At 55.0% G+C, this 17,348-nt stretch overlaps 4 protein-coding genes across 4 annotated transcripts; 3 read left to right on the forward strand and 1 right to left on the reverse strand.

Moving 5' to 3' along the window:
- The first annotated feature begins 3,085 nt into the window (after positions 1-3,085).
- Positions 3,086-6,751, forward strand: MYCTH_2312095 (uncharacterized protein). The gene is made up of 4 exons (XM_003666887.1): positions 3,086-3,492; positions 3,665-5,159; positions 5,214-5,898; positions 5,957-6,751. Exons 2-4 carry the CDS (start codon positions 3,776-3,778, stop codon positions 6,549-6,551), a joined length of 2,664 nt encoding a protein of 887 aa, XP_003666935.1. The 5' UTR covers positions 3,086-3,492; positions 3,665-3,775; the 3' UTR covers positions 6,552-6,751.
- Positions 6,752-7,908: 1,157 nt separating this feature from the next.
- MYCTH_2121463 (uncharacterized protein) lies at positions 7,909-8,981 on the forward strand (the record flags this gene model as incomplete). The annotated part of the gene is made up of 3 exons (XM_003666888.1): positions 7,909-7,977; positions 8,195-8,325; positions 8,477-8,981. 3 exons carry the CDS (start codon positions 7,909-7,911, stop codon positions 8,979-8,981), a joined length of 705 nt encoding a protein of 234 aa, XP_003666936.1.
- Positions 8,982-9,349: 368 nt separating this feature from the next.
- MYCTH_2312102 (uncharacterized protein) lies at positions 9,350-10,948 on the forward strand. The gene is made up of 4 exons (XM_003666889.1): positions 9,350-9,533; positions 9,659-9,750; positions 9,928-10,084; positions 10,184-10,948. The coding sequence occupies exons 2-4, from the start codon at positions 9,664-9,666 to the stop codon at positions 10,549-10,551; spliced, it is 612 nt and encodes a 203-aa protein (XP_003666937.1). The 5' UTR covers positions 9,350-9,533; positions 9,659-9,663; the 3' UTR covers positions 10,552-10,948.
- Positions 10,949-12,806: 1,858 nt separating this feature from the next.
- MYCTH_2312108 (uncharacterized protein) lies at positions 12,807-17,014 on the reverse strand. Its single transcript, XM_003666890.1, has 4 exons — positions 16,994-17,014; positions 16,014-16,215; positions 14,628-15,525; positions 12,807-14,549 (listed from the first exon to the last, which is right to left on the reverse strand). The coding sequence occupies exons 2-4, from the start codon at positions 16,197-16,199 to the stop codon at positions 13,150-13,152; spliced, it is 2,484 nt and encodes an 827-aa protein (XP_003666938.1). The 5' UTR covers positions 16,200-16,215; positions 16,994-17,014; the 3' UTR covers positions 12,807-13,149.
- Positions 17,015-17,348: the final 334 nt, after the last annotated feature.

A 17,348-nucleotide genomic window follows, 5' to 3' on the forward strand; every position in this document is an offset into this window, starting at 1 on the left:
GAAATGGCAGCACACGCGGGGCCGATGGCGGGGTGTAATTGGCAACGGAAGACCTCGTGATGCCCTTTTGCAGCGGCCTAGCCTGCACCTGCCGCCCACCTTTGCCTTCCCAAGCATCCATGGTTGCCGTATACTGTAAGCTCGTGCGTCCTGGACGGTATACCGGCACCCTGAGCATTACCTGCCTCTTCTCGAATGTGATCAGCTCTGTTCTCTGGCACACCGCTCACACCGGCCGCTCCGATGACGACCTCATTGCCACGGCCTCGATCTTTTGCGGGGTGCTGGTGGTACACGATGATGCCGTCGCACTGCAGCCGCGGAGGTTCCCTGCCCGGCCCTGGGCGAGTGTGTTTTATGCATCATCTCCATCAACACCGCTATGAAAATTTCATCGTCTCAGGAACAAGACTCGCGTGCACAGCTAGCTTGCTGACAATAGGTTCGAGGCAGTGACGCTCATCGACCTCAAAGAAGCCCGGCGAGCGCCGGAAAAGTCTTGTGAGGAGGAAGAGCCACTAGATTCGGTGAGCCAGGCCCCCTACGAGCTGCATGTCGCAACCGTTTTTGGCCACCTGCAGCCGAGGAAAACGTGTATCTGTGCCGTCTAATATAATTTGTGTTTGGAGATGGTTCTTTCTTGGTTATGCACGGCGGCGGCGTACGTCAAGCAACCAATACCTGGGCAGCAAACTTCACGGCCAGTGCAGACGTTGGATTTGACAGCTTCTATGAGTTGTGTAATAACTTACGGAATACCTAGCGCACTCTATATAGAAGGTATATATGTACTGTACATAACGCGCCTGTTCCTGACGATCCCAGGAAGGGCATCGATGCACGTGGCGAAACAAGTTTCTTCAGGTTGCTTAGAACCCCGTCCTAGCTTGGACCTTAAGTTCTTCTCTCCGTTCTGTCCTAATCTGTTAGTTTCGACTGTTTTACTTTCAATTTAATATTCCATTCCTGGGGGGCATGTAGATGAGTTGCCCTCCGGTTTCATATTGACAGAAATGCTATAGGGCACTTCATCCAATAGCAACTTGTGAGTTGCGCAGACAGAAACCGGGAAGCTTTGGCCCCTCCTTCCCCGCCCCGGTATTGAGAGACCCCTGCCAGGCCTACCCTGCCAATTGGGGACCAAGCAAGCAGGGGCCGGGCATGGGCTTCAACTCCGATCCCTCTTAACTAAGTACAGGCACTGTATAGATTGAACCGTGTAAATGCGTGTGTTCCGTATTCACTAGATTGGTGTGAAACGTGGTGGGAAACTTGTCAATTGTTGACAAGCTGACGTCGCATTATTAGTACGTCAATCACTTACCTTCCGACGACTTGTTTAAGGCTTACTTTTGGAAGGATTTCGAACTACAGAATGGTACCTGTGAACTAAATACTAGGCACGAAAGAGACATTCATCTGTACACTACTAGTAGGCAGGTAGCAAAGGCGACACATGAATCGTCCTTTTTCACCTAATCGTATGATGTTGGGCAGCCCTGTGTAACCGAGAAACGGCCGGGTCTGCGGAGCATACGGGAGGGGCTTCCAGAACAGCTATGCGGGTTGTTCGACCTACGGCCACGAGTAAGGCCGAGGAAAGTACAGATCCGTATCTTACTGTAGATACCTAAACCAAGGGGAGGTTTGAGTTCTAGTGCTGATGAATGGCTCTAGACTTGACCTTAGGTGCCTGTGAACTACGAGCCGAGTGATGAGACGAAGCTATGACGGTACCGGGTTTGGGTCGGGTAATCAAGGACAGAAACTAGCAACCCCAGGCACATGGGGTACATGCATATACAGAATGTATGATCCCAGATGATGATGGCGGGGCCTTGAATACCTGCTAGGTGAGATAGGCAGGTGGTACATAGGAGCAGGAGTTTTGTCTCTGCTCAATCACGTCCTGCCGAACAGCATTGGCGTATGTCGTGTCTACCTATAGACTCATTCTGCAAACTGCAACACCTTTTTTGAGATGCAGAATGCAGGAGTTGCTCTCTTCATGGTATTGACATTTAGTATCCGATGCTTTTCTGAGGAAATGATGCTATGGGTGCATGTTCACAGGGCTCGTCACCGAGGTGACTAGTTCTGGAAGCCCTGGGATGTGAGAGGAGTTTCGAACAGTGCAGGTACTGCGCTGCCACCCCACTGTTGAAATGGAGGTGGGGCCTGGCCCCAATTCTTGTGCTCCTGGCTGCTGAGTGGGTGGAAGATGCAACCGGGCGCTTGAGGCCCATTAGACGTGTAAACTAAAAGGTGATGTTGCCGTGCGTCCCAATTGAAAGCTACTGTGCACCGCATCTACAAGTATAATCAAGGCGTGGTCTTTCCAATGCCTTCTCTGCCTCCACCACATCTCCCTACCAAAGTGCACTAGTGCCCATCGCCGATTTCCGCTCTCCGCCCCTTGCATCCCTTCCCGGCACTCTCTCTGCAGGAAACGGGTCTTGCATACCTTTCGCTAGGCCCACCCTGTCTGTGTGTTTGTCTCTCCACAGTTGATCCGGCGGGTCGACTGACGAGGGGGCGGAAGTCCGCACGACCTGCAGAGCTTTAGACGACCTTTACCTTGCCATTACGCAATCTGTCTGATTTTCGACGTTCCTCGAATATCACACATCCGATAGACGTTCCATTAAGAATCACCTGAGGTGATCGAGATTTGCACCTAGTTTGCCACAGCGTCAACGTATCGAGCGGGCGAGCTGCCTTGCCTTTGGTTAGCCTGACCGGCCTGACCAGGATCCAGCCACTAATCGAGCAGCGCGCCTCCCCAAGCTTTCCCCGCTCACACCTTGAACGGCACCCGACCAGTGCGCGGGTGCGCTGGCCCAGCCCTCGCGCGCCTCCGTCCTCGAATCTCGACACCAATATCTTAGACTTCCTGCCCTCCTTCTCCTCCCCCCCTTCCCACTGTTGCTTTTCCTTTCCGTCCTTCAAGCCCCGCGACCAAGCGACGTCAAAGACGCGCACGTCAGAAGCGGCCAAAGGTTTCGTGTCATTCGAAACACTGCAGCCGTTCTGTTAACGACACGCCATCCGCGATCGACCATTTGCCTCCCCCTCGACGGTTGAGCGGCTCGCGCCTGCAATGGGAGATCGCGATTAGCGCCGTCGCATTCTTCCCATCGACACGGCGCCCACCATAACTACCCATAACCGTCCAAGTCTCAATCGCCAACTGTCTACGCTTGTCGATACCGAGGTCGGGTACTCCTTGGTCCCTTCTTCAACCACTGGCCTCTTCGGCTGGTCGCCTCGTTTGGAAAAGTTGTAATCGATTTGCCTGGCCGGGGTGGCAGCGTCATCCGTGTCTGGAAATCGATCCGTTGCTGCTGTCCCTTCCCGCTCTCTCTCTCTCTCTCTCTCTCTCTTGCCCTCGCGCGCATTACGAACGACTCGACTGCAACCGAGAACGAGGAAACTAGATGTTTTGAGGTTAAAATACTGTCCGGATATAGACATAACAAAACGGCTCTTTTTGTAAGTGCTCTCTCCCCTCTCGTCCGATCTTCGCACGCCACCTTCGCCGAACCTTTGTCTCTGTCTGTGAGAAGCACCCGCTTGTCTGTTGTTATGTCAATACCTGTGTTCTCAAGCGCATCTCAGACGGTTCACCAGCACTTGGCGTACAGTTTCTGATGGAGTCCCACAGTTGCTTACCCTCCGTTTCGTGGTATTTGTTCGGTAATTCGGTAAATTCGCCGCCATCGCCTAATTTCATCACTCGCCTTCGCCCTACTTTTTTTTTGCCCCAGCTAGAAAGATGAGCTCCGGAACAATCAAGCCTGGCGGTTCGTCAAAGCCAGCCCAGGGGACCATCCCCGCTGGTCCGCCGAGCAGTCAAACTATCCTTTTGGACAAGCTGAATAGGAGGTCCACGCCCGACTCCGAAGCACTGGCAAGCTCAGATGACGAGCCTGAGAATCACCGCCAGGATAGCCATCCTCCCCCGGTACAGCCCCAGCAGCCGGTGCGCCGGTCATCCTGGTTGAACGATACCTCTCAGCAGTCACTACCCCGCCAGAGTCAGAGAAAAGGATCCTTCGCGAGCACCTCGATGTCTCCAACCAGCTCACACCCTGCCACTCCTTCCGGCGAGACAGGGGTTGCGGGTTGGGGTTCTCATACGGGCTCGGCTGGCGTTCTTGGGCGGACTCACTCGGGGACTGGTTCGTTCCCCTGGGGAACCGGTATTTGGAACAACGACAGAAAGGACCCTCCTTCCCGTCTGACGGAGGTCTTACCTTCGCCCACGTCCACAGTTGCGCCAGGAGGTTCAAGCAGCTCGTTCTTTGGCGATAACAGTTTGACACAAACCTCACCCGCACAGCGAGACGCTCCCAGCTCACAGATCCCGTTTGCGATCCCACTTCATCCGACACCAAAAACGTACCGGTCTCAGTCATACTCGGTGGGTCAGCTTGAACCCGAAGCTATTGGTACGAGTATGGCTCCGCCGTCGTCGATCTTGGGGAATCGTCGTACGATGGGACATCCGGGCCTCCAACACCGGCCGTCCCGACCTAGTATGCTGAGCGAGATGTCAAATGACGGCAGTTTGCTGGGCAAAGTGAACGAGGACGACGACGACGCCAGTAGCGGGTCCATGCATGGAAGCCAACATCAGGACGCAGCGAAAACCATAGAGATGCTCACGCGAGAGAACATGTTGTTGCGCCAACAGCAGCAGTATCAAAACGCACGGCTTCGTCCTCGAGCCTCCACCGCAAGTGCTTTTGGCCTAAGCTCGTCTTATCTGCAAGAGACGGTGCCCGAAGAATCGGACTACGCGGTCGATGAGCATGACGAACTGAACGACGGCTCTGACGCGGCAACCCGGAGGGGCCCTGCCCGGAGAATGAGCGAGTATGGGGTCGGCCCGTACAAGACTCCGTATTTGGTTGAGAACCGGAAGTTGGAGAACGTTAAGAAGGCGTTTTGGCAGAGCTCTTTGGGTTTTGGTGGCCTGGGAGATATTTCTCAGAGCCGGCGCCACTCCTTCGCTGATGTGCCGACCCGGCAAGCGTCGATCAGCTCCATCGGAGACACTGTTCAAGCGCATGAGCCGGCGGGCCAGGATCTTGCTCATGCCCACGACTATCCCGCCGCCTTCTCTGATAACCACAGCTACTCCGTCAACAATCAGGGTAAGGATACACCCTTGAGCAATGACATAAGCAGCGTTCTAATGGTGATGGCAGTCTCGCCCTACTTTGCCGGCGCCGCTGGTCTCGGGGGTGCCCAGCAAGGACACCCCCAAGCCGCCTATAGCAACCACCTGCCCTCTCCTTACACCGGGATGCCTGGCTCCTATTCCCACCGGCCTGCTTCGCCTCATCGCGGCATGTATGGTATGGCGCAGCCGCGTCATAACCAGCCCCTCCACATCGTCCTGTTCAAGTGTGCAAGGGCCGATGTCTTCTACATCCAAGAGGGTACCGGTCTCACTGTCAAGCCGGGCGACCTTGTGATCGTTGAAGCCGACCGCGGCACCGACTTGGGCACCGTCGCACGGGATAATGTTGACTGGCAAACCGCAAAAGAGCTCAAGGAGCACTACGCCGAGGAGCAGTACCGGTGGCTTATGATGTACTCCCAGAATGCTGCCGCGGCGCACGAAGGCGCTGGAGCTGGTCTCATGGCGGCTTCAAACGGCCTCCAGGGTAGTGCTATCGGAGGGATGGGTCCCCCGAGCCAGCATCACCACATACAAGAGCCTGGATCGGGGGAGCTGAAGCCCAAGTTGATCAAGCGCCTTGCACAAAGTCACGAGATCCATGCTCTGCGGGAAAAAGAGGGCAATGAGGCAAAGGCTAAGCGGGTCTGCCAACAAAAGGTCAAAGAGCACGGTCTGAACATGGAAATCCTCGATGCCGAGTTCCAGATGTGAGTTGCTCCTGAACATTTCTCTCTCGAGAATTGCTCCGATACTGACTCTTCGCAGGGATTGGAAAAAGCTCACCTTCTACTACTTCGCCGACACGTACATCAACTTCAATTCACTTGTCACCGACCTCTTCAAAATTTACAAGACACGCATTTGGATGTCGGCTATCAACCCGGCATCGTTTGCCAGTCCTACTCTCGGGCTGCAGGCTCCCAGCGGCGTCGGACCTGGGGCTGTGGTGCCGCGGTCTAGCGCACCCCCGAGACAGCAGGAGCACCAGCAGGAGTCACAACTTGCTTACTCTGGCTCCGGCCAGTCGGGCCGAGGCGCGCCGCCATCCTTTGCAACACAATTCAATGCGGACCGTGCGGTGGTTGCAGGGTCGAACTATCCCGCGAGCAACTACCCCTATCACCCTTACGGTGCCTTTGCCAACACCGGGCGGGCGGGAGCCGGGCCCTATGCCACTGGTGTGATGCAGGGGCTCGACACCTTTGGCGCCTACCCTCAGGCAGGAGATTTCGCTGCTCGTGGACGTTATCCTAGTCCACAATCTGCCACCGGCTCCCAGCACGATCAGGCCGTTTCCCCTCTCGGATCACAAGCTGACTTGCTTGGGTCATTCCAAGGCCTGTCGCTGAACTCGCGCTAAATAAAAAAAAAAATACAAGAACAAAAAGCAGAAATACCATGCATCGCACTGGTGGGACGTCCTCTCTATTTTCCTTCTTAGACGCCAGGGCCGTGCAAATGCACCAAGCTCTCCCGTCCGGAGCACCATACAAACAAGAAAAAAGAGTAATGCACGAAAAACTGACGGTAACGGCCGAATCATCTAACGTAACGAGACTATGGGACATGTTGATACCACCAGTTCAGTTGCTGCAGAAGCCGGGCATCCCCTCTTAAGGAGCCGGTCAGCTTTTGGCTTGCGAGCGCCGATGGAACAACGGTTTCGCCACGGGTATTGTTTTCTCCTTTTTTTTTTTTTCGAATGTTCTCCGCTATGAGTTCAGTCCTCACGGCTAAAGACGGCTTCCCTGTTCACCTTGATGCTCTTTGCTCCGCTTTTAATATCGCGAGATTGGCTGGGGATGAGAATAAGACATGTTCTTCCTTTTCTCCTATTCTCTCTCCATCTATACTTTGAGTTCTTTTTCTTCTTGCTTTTTTTCTATCTCCCCCAAGCCTTGCGACATTGTCGCCGATTGTTACCTCTCACGAGCCGAAAGACTATTTCTTCTTCTCACCATAGACGAGGACACCCACAGACAGACGGGGCTTGGGATATCCTTGCAGCGGGCATTGTGTATTTCTTTCAGAGACGGGCTACAAGACAATGGCAGGTTCAATTTTCACTTGGCTAGGAATGGAATTCCTGTACAGAGCATATAATTGAGACCTGGCTTTTGGTTCACTTGTCTAGTGCAACCTGTGTAAGCTGGCCTTGAATGATTAGATGCCCTTTTTTCTTTTCTTTCTTTTTTTTTCTGATGTAGTCGTAGGCCTAGAGGACAAAACATTCGAAGCCAACTGAGCGTTCGGTTCTATTTATCTCATCCATGCGGCCAATCTTCCTCTTGCTGTTACGTTTCTAAGGGCATCCAACCATAGCAATGCTCAACAGAGTTGGTCAATGGATAACCTTGTAACCCCTCCCTGCTTCCGGCTACCACGATGCTCTCGAGGTTAGCCATCTGAGTTGCTCCTTCCTGGGGGTTATTGTCTGTCAAAAGGAAGGCACAGCGGACGTGACCCGTTGAGTTTGGCCTCAGGAGAGCCGTCTGGTCTGTTGCCCAAGTTTTCAGGCTTTTCTAACCGTTGAGATGTTCCAGAGGTAGCCTGCGCACTTCACAGACCCTCTCTCTCCTCCGCATCTAATGTTTCATGTTGCTGTGTTGTCTAGTCAGGCCCAGCCTCCACCTGCCGCTGTTATCTAAGCACTCATCACAAGGTCGATTCTGTTCCTACAGATTGTTGGTGGATTGTTCTTCTCAAATCGACCGTACATGCCGCCGAAACGAACGGCTAAAGATTGCGCCCCCCGGGGTCGACAGGCTCTATCCCGAACACGGTCGGCTCGTACTTCCAAGACGACGCCCGTTACGGACGCCAATGATAGTGATGCTTTGTCCATGAGGCCAGCGAAGAGAGCTCGTGGAGCCGCCTCGCGCGTGACCAAACGAGATGAAGATGACGATAACTTGGATAACTGGGGCAGGTACGTACATACCAGCCACTATTGTACCTCGTTCTTAGACGTCTCTGACCTGCGTGAGAAGAGCATCGTCTAAGCCGTCTACCATCGAGGAGCACTTGATGGACCAAAATGACAAGTCAAAGGAGTTTATCCAGGGCTTCAAAGAGCAAGTGGCCGGAGTCAGACAGCGAACACACAACGCACTGGCCAAACTCAAGCAGGATTTGTGCGTACTAGACCCTTAACGGAGTCACCCTCTTGCATATCGCATCTGCTACAGTACATGGACAAGGCAGCGGTTGACACTTGATTCTTTGCCGAAGTAGAGCCCAAACATGCAGCGACAATGGCAAGTCCACAGACCTCTCCTTGTATAGCACCCAGCTGGAGACCATCAGCGCTGCCGCGCAGTCCACAACTCCCTCCACCAAGGACAACCCGCTCTTCGAGCAGACCCAGCACCTCCTGCGCCTCAGCCGCGCGGTGCTCGCGTGCCACCGCACCGCCGACCGCGACTCGCGCACACACCAGGAGTTGCTGGCGTTGCCACGTGAGATGTGGAAGCAGGACGAGGAGGGCATGCGGAAACTGCTGAGTTATGGGAAAACATTTGGTGAGAAGGCTGTGGAGGGGTGGATCACGCCACATTGTACTGTCGGGGTTGGAGACGGAGTGGGGGAGGAGCAGAGCGATGGGGCTGTTGACGAGAACGGTGAGGAGGGGTTGAGTGAGGCAGAGAATCTGGCGAGGGGTTTGTTTGAGTGGAGGAGACGGGGACGGGGGTTGTCGAGGGAAGGGGAGGAGAGCTGGGGTGTGGCTGCGCGAAAGCAAATGGTCGCGCTGGCTGGCGTTGTGAGGACGTTGCCTTCGAGTAAGGGGTGATGACGGTATTGGGTTTGACTAGTGCTAAGTCAGGGCGGGAATCACTCGAGGCGCTGGGTTGCTTGGTAAAATTCCGCTCCGGACTCCGAGGCCTTTACAACGATCACGGCAAAAGGAGGGACAAACGGCAAAACTTCAATTGGAACCGAAGTGCTTGACAGGGGTTTCAGGCTGGCAGTTGGCGACCTTTTCAGGCTCCCAATTATACGAGAAGCTCTCTTTGCCTGAGTAGCTTTAATCCCAACTACCGTCTTTCAATCGCCTATAAGTTCTGCCTACTACGGAGAATCTCCCTACTTGTACATACATATATATACTCTTTAGTACGGAGTAAGTAATCCGTACAGATCAGTTACGGCAAATGCGTCGTGGAGTTGTGGAGTTAATTCTGTGGGGCTCGGACCACCACGCTAATCAAAACAGGCTTAGCTCCACAGCCCTTCGGTTAGGGCTTTCGCTTTTGCACAATCGCAGCGTTTCTCGAAATTTTGCTCTTCGACCCTCACGAACTTGGCGAATTCCAGCGATACTAACAACAGGAATTCGAGGCTGGTGCGTATATCCCGCTTTTCGATTGCACGACGACGACCACCGAACCCGTCCAGTTTACTTCAGCCTCGAATTTTACACTGCCCATATTTGTTGGCGACGAGGTGCTGACCTGGGAGTTTGCACAGACAAGATGGGTGCCCTCAAGTACCTCGAGGAGCTGTCGAAGAAGAAGCAGTCCGATGTGGTCCGCTTCCTTCTCCGCGTCCGCTGCTGGGAGGTCAGTCAGTTAACGCACCCTCGAGATTGTGGACGGAGTGCTCGCCGTGGTTTTGTCGACGATGCTCTCGAAGCTCGATTCTCACCGATTCGGGGATCCTCGCCGACGGAAAACCACGAGCTCGCCCCGTTCTTGCTATACACTCGTTGAACATTTGCTGAGAGTGCATCAATATAGCTCCGCCAGTTGAACGTCATCCACCGTGCCTCGAGGCCCAGCCGCCCCGACAAGGCCCGCCGCCTCGGCTACAAGGCCAAGCAGGGCTATGTCATCTACCGCGTGCGTGTCCGCCGCGGTGGCCGCAAGCGCCCTGCCCCCAAGGGTGCCACTTATGGTGAGGACTCTCCAACCGCCACATGCGCTGGGCTGTGCGCAATGATTGCGCGTGGGGACGATGTGAACGGATATGGCTGACTCGATATTCCGTAAATAGGCAAGCCCACGAACCAGGGTATCAACCAGCTCAAGTACCAGCGCTCGCTTAAGGCTACCGCCGAGGAGCGTGTCGGTCGCCGCTGCGCCAACCTCCGTGTCCTGAACTCCTACTGGATCAACCAGGACTCTACCTACAAGTACTACGAGGTTATTCTGGTCGACCCCCAGCACAAGGCGATCCGCCGCGACCCCCGCATCAACTGGATCGTCAACCCCGTCCACAAGCACCGCGAGGCCCGCGGCCTTACCTCCACCGGCAAGAAGTCGCGCGGTCTCAACAAGGGCCACCGCTACAACAAGACCCGCGCTGGCCGCAGAAAGACCTGGAAGCGCCACAACACTCTGTCCCTGTGGCGCTACCGGTAAACGTCTCGACGGAGACGGCCGTGATTACCGATCTGGCGTCTCGGACGGTGTTTCGGCTTTGGTTCTTCTGTTTCGTGTTGTGGAGTGGCATCTGGGACAGGCTGGCTCGCATGAGGAGTACGACGAAGCCAAGCAGCGTCATGTTGACGTTCGGCAGCAGTGGAATGGGGCATTCGGTTTAGCTGAGCAAAAAAGGAATGGACAGGTGCCCTGTGAGGTGCTCATGATAATTGTCCGCAATCTCTGCGTTTATGAATGGCATTGTGATTCCCCGGCTTGGGAGTTGGGTTTGCTTTCTCCTATGCTTTCGTCTCCCGCCCGGTGCTTTCTCGTCTTTGGCGGCCTCGCGACTTTGCCATGGTTTTGAAAACCTTTACTGCGTCTCTCCTCCCATCCCTAGCTTTCCTGGAAAGCGTTTCTCCGCTGCCTCTTCTCAACATCATCATGCTCCCGCAACCCTAGCCGTGACAGCTTGACGATTGCTGTTGAGGCCTCGTTACCTCATTGGCTTTACATGGCCCCAGCGATCTGCTCGACCTCGCCCAGACTCCCTCTGCCTGTCTTTGTAGAAAGAGTGGCGCCTCCTGGTGACTTGACATTTATTTTTTCTCCGCGACAACACAGGGTGGGCACCAGTGTCGCAGATCATGATACTTATTCATGCAACCCTGTCGTAATGAAAACTGCTGCGGCGACGAGAACACTTGTGGAATGGGAACGTTTACCTCACGCCCTCGAGCGGCCGGCCAAGACATTTATTCTTATATCTATCTCATGGCACTGGCACCTTGTCCTGGTCTAACCCGACCTGTAATGTTCATATATATATATAGATAGAGTCCGAAATTTGCACAAGTGATGCAAGGTGGATTTGGACGCTGCATTGGTGTAGGTAGCGACTTCGGGTTCATGGCGCGATGGAGCATAGACGAGGCTCGCATTCAGCCGTATGACTCGGCCACCGCGCTCGCTCAATTGTGAATCCCGTGAGTGTGCCTGGGGGAGGGCGCTGATGGTCTTTTACTCATGCTGAACTCTGCTCCGTGGCGGCGAGGGCAAGATAAGACGGAGAAGAAAAAAATAGAGACTAGCGGCATATCGAGACGCCATGATCCGCAGTGCGAAGAAAACGTGCGCCGTCTGCAGTGTTTCCAACAAAAAGCAACTCGTGTCAAGTTGTCTCTGCAAGGTCACCGAAGAGAGCTACAGCAGGCCACGTCACGGGCAAGGAGGCGTATTAGAAATGCAAGTTCTCGTTTGCGTAAATCTCTCTAAATACAGGCAGACCAAGGGAGCAACCCAACACAGAACCAGCCAGCCATAGTCGAGTGCATAGCTGCTGGGTGGTGGTATGGTGCAGCGTCAAAGCTCCGTGACTATAGCCTCATACCGTCGATTTCCTTCCGAGACACCTAGATGGCCCAGCCATGCAAGGCCAGGAATTTGGACGAAGGCTGGCTCCCGAACTTAGATCGAGGGTTTGAAGTAGAGTGGCCGCCCGTGAGCGAGGCCAGGGCAAGCACCGAAGAAAGCAAAGAAGAGTAATCCATCGAAAGCCGGATGCTGTCAAGACTGGCGTCTCATGGAACAGCATGGACAGTGTAGAAGAGAACGCCGAGAACCAAGTATGAGAACGCAGAAGAAAACCGTAAATGCTCATCAGTTGATGAGCAGGTCGCAACGGTGGCCTGTCAGGTTTCCTCAACTTGCCCCTGGAACCCGAGAACGAAACCCTGGGCGAAGCCCAAGCCCTCAGGGTTGCCTTCGTTGTAGGGCCCATTGGCACCCAAGATCCGGTTGTAGTGGCCCAAGGATAGTGCTTGTTGCTTCGGTGATGGAGATCCCTTGGGATCGGAGGGGTTGGACAGTGACCGAGAACCCCGGTACCCGAGCGCCGATGAATGAGAAATAGGCAATGTGTAGCCGGGACAAGAAAAAAAAAGAAAAACGACTCCATAGCGTGCCAAAATACAACGAGAACTTCTCGCCAGGGAAGCCAACGAAAGCCCCGTATTCCGAAGGTCAGACCATCTGCAATATCTGGTCGAAGTGATGACGGATGCAGATGGCGTGAATAGGTGGGAGAGATTTTCGCTGAGACCGAGGCGAAGAAGTTGTGCGAGAGAGGATCGAAAATTCGAAGTCGAAGCCAATTGAGAACCGGATAAAAAAAAGGGGGGGGGGGGACCGAAGGGCGAAATGACAGGAAGGGAAGAACCAGTAGATGGATTACGCTCCAAAACGCTCTATGCCGTCGCGAGTGACTTGTACCTGTCGAGCGGATAGTGTACAACAAAGCGGGCCTCCCCGAGACAAGAGCCATAAATCTCGGGAAGGTGCTTAAGCTCGATTGGTTATTGTTCGTCGTCGCCCAGTGAAGAACCGTGTCGCATCGTGAGGAAAACGGAAATACCGTGCCAGTCATCGCTAGTGGAAACAGTGAGAAGAGGAAACGGTCATGACGGTCATAGCATGTTGATGATGCCTTTTCGTAGCTAATGTAGCAAGGGAGGGAGAAGCCGCAAAAAAATGCGGATGACCAAGCCCAAGTCTCATCGCTTCGTGTAAGCCGCGTGGGCCGCACAGCGATGGCAACGATCAGACCCATTGAGGCTCGCCATTCTCAGCATTTCCAACGGGATTATACTGAGGCTGGAACTGCTGCGGGCGCTGCTGCTGCTGCTGCTGATGTTGCTGTTGCTGTTGCTGTTGCTGCTGCTGCTGCTTTTGTTGCTGTTGCTGCTGCTGCTGCTGCTGTTGTTGTTGCTGGGCGGCCGTCTGGTTCTGAGAAGGAGGGACTGCGATGGCCGCACTGCTGGGGTACACAGGGCCGGGTGCGTGACCACCGTTCATGCCGGCACCGTGGTTTGTATTGGCGCCGTTGGCGTACGTTCCGGTTGAGAGTACCGAAGCGCCATTCGGCATGGCTCGGTTGTGGGCCGAGCGGATGGAGATTTGACCACCCGCGGGATCGGTCGGCAGCACCTGTCCGGCATTGTTCGGGCCAGTGCGGTTATCGTAAGCCTGGATCTTGGCCTGGATGCGGCGGCCATAAGGGGTGGCGCGGACGCTGGGGAGGAGCGGACGAATGGCCTCGATAAGACGGTGCTTCGAGATGGGAGTCGAGTAGTCGAGAGCGGTCTGGATCACGTAGTTGCCAAACGAGTCGCGAAGCAGTCGCTCGATCTCGCCGGGGGCCAGAAGCTCCGACACGATCATGTCCCGAGACTCATCTGAAGCGCAGCGCAAGCACTTCTCCACCACGTTGGAGCTGAACTTGTGCTTTGACAGCTGCGCGATGCGGCCCTCGAACTGCTTCACCAGCGGCTCCGTGAAGGTGGCCTCGTTGAGGTCAATGATGTACTGAACGACGTAATTGCCGAACGGGTCCTGAACCAGGGTGACGGCGTGTTCGGTGATGCACTCGACGAGCCAGACCTTTTGGTTGCCGTCGGCGTGATCGATGCAGCGCTGGAGGACGCAGCAGCCATGGCGGTGAGTGCCCACTTCAACGCAGTGCTTGCCAACCGCGTCGAAGATGAAGGAGGCATCGGCGGCGCTGAGCTTGTTCAGGCACTTCTGGATAACGTGGTTACCGTTAAGATCCTGGATGAGCTCGACGACCTGGTTGCGGAGGGCCTCGACGATCAGGTTGATCTGAACCTGCGTGGTCACATGCTCGATCATCTTCTGGAGGGCTCGAGTACCATGCTGGTTCAGGGCGATCGACACCATACTCGGTGCTGCGTTCTGGATCAGAACGGTACGTTCGTCGTCGCTGCAGTACTCGAGCAGCTTTTGGCAAAGATAGTTGCCAAAGGGGTCGGTCATCAGCTCGACCACGTGCTGGTTGGTCTCGAGCCAGATCATGTGGATTTGCTCAGGAATGCGGTTCTCCAGTTGCTTCTGCAGGTAGCGGCAGCCGTGCTGATCCTTGCAAAGAGAGTAGATAGTCCCGCCAACCTGTTCAAGCGGCAGATTGTTGAAGCGAGCCATGGCTATTCCGATGTTTATACCGTCGTTAGCATTGCCTGGTGCATCGACGAAAGCTGCGCGGAGGGGAAGAGGGATCTCACCTTCACTGTCCATCTGGCGGCGGCTCTGGATGACGCGCGCCTGGCTGTCCTGGTGCGGCCTAGGGGCCGAAGGCTGGTTGTAGAGGGGGTTGTAGCCCGTATAATTTTGCTGCGGGTACATGGCCGGAGGGTTGCCGTTGGAGACCGACATGTTCTGCATCAGCATGGGGAGGGCGTTGTAGCCAGCAGGAGGGGGGGCGCCCATGGCATTGTAACCCGGGTTTGCAGGGTAGAACGGATACGGCATGGTAGGAGCCGGCGCGGTCATGGCGGGCGCCGCAGCCGATGAGGCTTGCTGCGGCTGAGTGGAGGAGGGGCCGAAGGGTGGCGCGCTAGCCTGCAAAGTCGAGGTGATGGACGGGTATGTGGCAGCATCGCGGCCGTTACCCGACGAGCCATCCGATGACAGCTCGCGATTGTGACGACTAGGCATGGCGCCAACGGGAATGCGGCCAATGCTAGCGTTGTGGTTGTGGAAGTGCTGCTGGGCGTGGTTGTTCGCGTTGCTCCCAATGATCGTGGTACCGTTGGGCTTGACGGTCGGCACGTCGTTGGCGGAATAGGACTGGTGCAGCGTGGGGGGAGATGCCAGGATGTGGGAGTTGGGAGGTGCGACGACTGAGGTAGCAGGTGTATCCAGCGCAGAAGTCGTGGTCTCTGGAAAGAGCTTTATGCCGTCGATCGAGTGGCGGACATTGGCCGGACGGGTGCTGCCAATGGTGCTGGCTTCGGAGGGCGAACCGAGCGGCGCACCGCCGTTATGTTGATTGGAGCCCATAGTAGACATATTCTGCTTGTGGTGATGTCTGTTAATGCTGTTCCACCCGTTTGAAAGTTGCTCGGGCCCAGAAGTCTGTTGTGAGAGGGCAAGGTCGAGGGCAGCAGAAGAGGCAGAAGTCTTTTTGGGGTGAATGTCAACGAGCCGCTCATGTAGATGAAAATGTATGACGCGGCGAGCAGATTACATTGAGAAAGCAGGGCAGGGAAGAGAGGAAGGGGTACAGTGAGTGGTGATTGGGATGCTGTGAGCGAGAAGTAAGGCCAACGTGAAGGTAGTGGGTGTCCTCGAGAATGCAGTGGCAAAGACTGTGCTGGTTGAGCAGGCGCGAAATGGTGAACAATGAAGTGGAAAGACTGAACTCAGATGGCAGGGTTGTGTGAACCGCGACTGTCCGCCGTGACGGGAAGATGGGGTTATGATCCAGCACAGTGCCAAATTTGCTAAAAAGAAACTGATGGGAAGGCCGAATTTCTGGGTTGTGCAAGACGGGCAGAGAGAGGAAGAGATTTGGGAAGCATGGTGAAGGCAGGCCTAAAAAGCAAAAAGAGCACCAAAGAGACAGCTTGGTTGTAGCCAAAACGCAGAGAGAGAAACGAAAGACTCACCATGCTTGGATATGCCTGCTGCCGGAATAAGGATGGGAATGGGTCGGTATTACCAACCTGCGCTGTGGGAGTCGTTCTGTTCTCTGCCGAATTCGAGTCTTCGTCTCCGAACAGGAAGCCGGTCGTGTTGTTGCTGTCCTCGAGGCCGATGTCACTCAAGTAAGTCCGGGACCGGGTCACGGGCATAGAATAACGGTTGAGTCTGGAAAGAAAGGGTCGTGTCAGTGACTTGAATCTGCTTTGGTGATGTCTGCCGCAAAATCATCACGGGTGGCTGAACGCCGAAGGATAACGAAGCGCGGGAAAGGGTCCTTTGAAGTGCCTTGAACCGGCGCTCTGTAGTCACAGTTGACCATATATGCTTGGTTGTGCAGGTGCTGGTAGGAAAAAAAAAACCCAGGTCTGGTTGGGGAAAGAAGTTGGGGGAGCCGAGATTGAGATGAGAATGATGATGGGGATAGGGAACAATAGGTTGAAAAAAGCTATGTATAGCGGCCTTTGAGCCGTGTAATATTATCACTGTTCCATTCAGCAGGCGCGAAGGTACGGGAAGCTGTCTGCAGCTATTGTCCTGGCCTCCGCTGAATGGCAAGTGAATAACGCCGGGGGAATAGGATGGTGTAGCGAAGGAGGAGGAGAATAGGAAAAGGGAGGGGGGAGGTATCTGAAGTTATGGACAATCTGAACATGGGCCTTCCTATTCGTGCAAGCCGGCCATTTCAACCCCTTGGGATGAATGAATCCCGGGGCGTTCTTGGCGACAAGCGGGCATCGATGAAGAGCAAAGGCGGCGACGAGGTCTTTGGGAAGGAGGTCTTTAGGAAGGAAATTGGGTAAGGTTGCTGTGACACATCGTCTACAACCGCGTTAAAGAAGAGGGTTGGGGCGGTTAATCCAACCCACCCCCCCCCCCCCAAAAAAAAAAAAAAAAAAAAAAAAAAACAAGGTCGCCGTTAACAGCGGGAAAGAGGGCCACTTACGCGTTTGTTGATCGATGGCTCGTGGGGGCCTGACGGACAGCCTCCTCCTTCTCGTCCTCGTCACTGTTTCTCCGAGAGCCCGGTACCGAGCGGGAGGGGATGTCGTCGAATGGAAAGCGAGATGGCAGCGTGCCCGAGAGAGGCGAGGTGAGGAGCGACCCGGAGCGGCCGGGGCGGTTGAAGAGGCCCGGGGGAGACGCGAGGCTGGAGGTGGAGTAACGATTTGGCCTGGAGAATATCGAAGGGAAGCCAGAGCTATCGCGGTACTCTGGGGGGGTAGTCGGCTCCGATTGATGGCCGCCAAATCGAGCTACCAAATCCTCCTGCAGCTGATGAAGCTCCCTCTCCTCCTGTC

Source organism: Thermothelomyces thermophilus, chromosome 7, assembly GCF_000226095.1.
Source record: "Thermothelomyces thermophilus ATCC 42464 chromosome 7, complete sequence".
Lineage (NCBI taxonomy): Eukaryota > Fungi > Ascomycota > Sordariomycetes > Sordariales > Chaetomiaceae > Thermothelomyces > Thermothelomyces thermophilus.

Coding starts and splice junctions, on each gene's coding strand:
- MYCTH_2312102 (XM_003666889.1), top strand. CDS start 9,664: ATGGGTGCCCTCAAGTACCTCGAGGAGCTGTCGAAGAAGAAGCAGTCC. Junction 9,751..9,927: donor TCCGCGTCCGCTGCTGGGAG/GTCAGTCAGTTA, acceptor GCATCAATATAG/CTCCGCCAGTTGAACGTCAT. Junction 10,085..10,183: donor CCCCAAGGGTGCCACTTATG/GTGAGGACTCTC, acceptor TTCCGTAAATAG/GCAAGCCCACGAACCAGGGT.
- MYCTH_2312095 (XM_003666887.1), top strand. CDS start 3,776: ATGAGCTCCGGAACAATCAAGCCTGGCGGTTCGTCAAAGCCAGCCCAG. Junction 5,160..5,213: donor CTACTCCGTCAACAATCAGG/GTAAGGATACAC, acceptor TGGTGATGGCAG/TCTCGCCCTACTTTGCCGGC. Junction 5,899..5,956: donor CTCGATGCCGAGTTCCAGAT/GTGAGTTGCTCC, acceptor GACTCTTCGCAG/GGATTGGAAAAAGCTCACCT.
- MYCTH_2312108 (XM_003666890.1), bottom strand. CDS start 16,199: ATGCCCGTGACCCGGTCCCGGACTTACTTGAGTGACATCGGCCTCGAG. Junction 15,526..16,013: donor AGCAGGCATATCCAAGCATG/GTGAGTCTTTCG, acceptor CACCCCAAAAAG/ACTTCTGCCTCTTCTGCTGC. Junction 14,550..14,627: donor CCGCCAGATGGACAGTGAAG/GTGAGATCCCTC, acceptor ACATCGGAATAG/CCATGGCTCGCTTCAACAAT.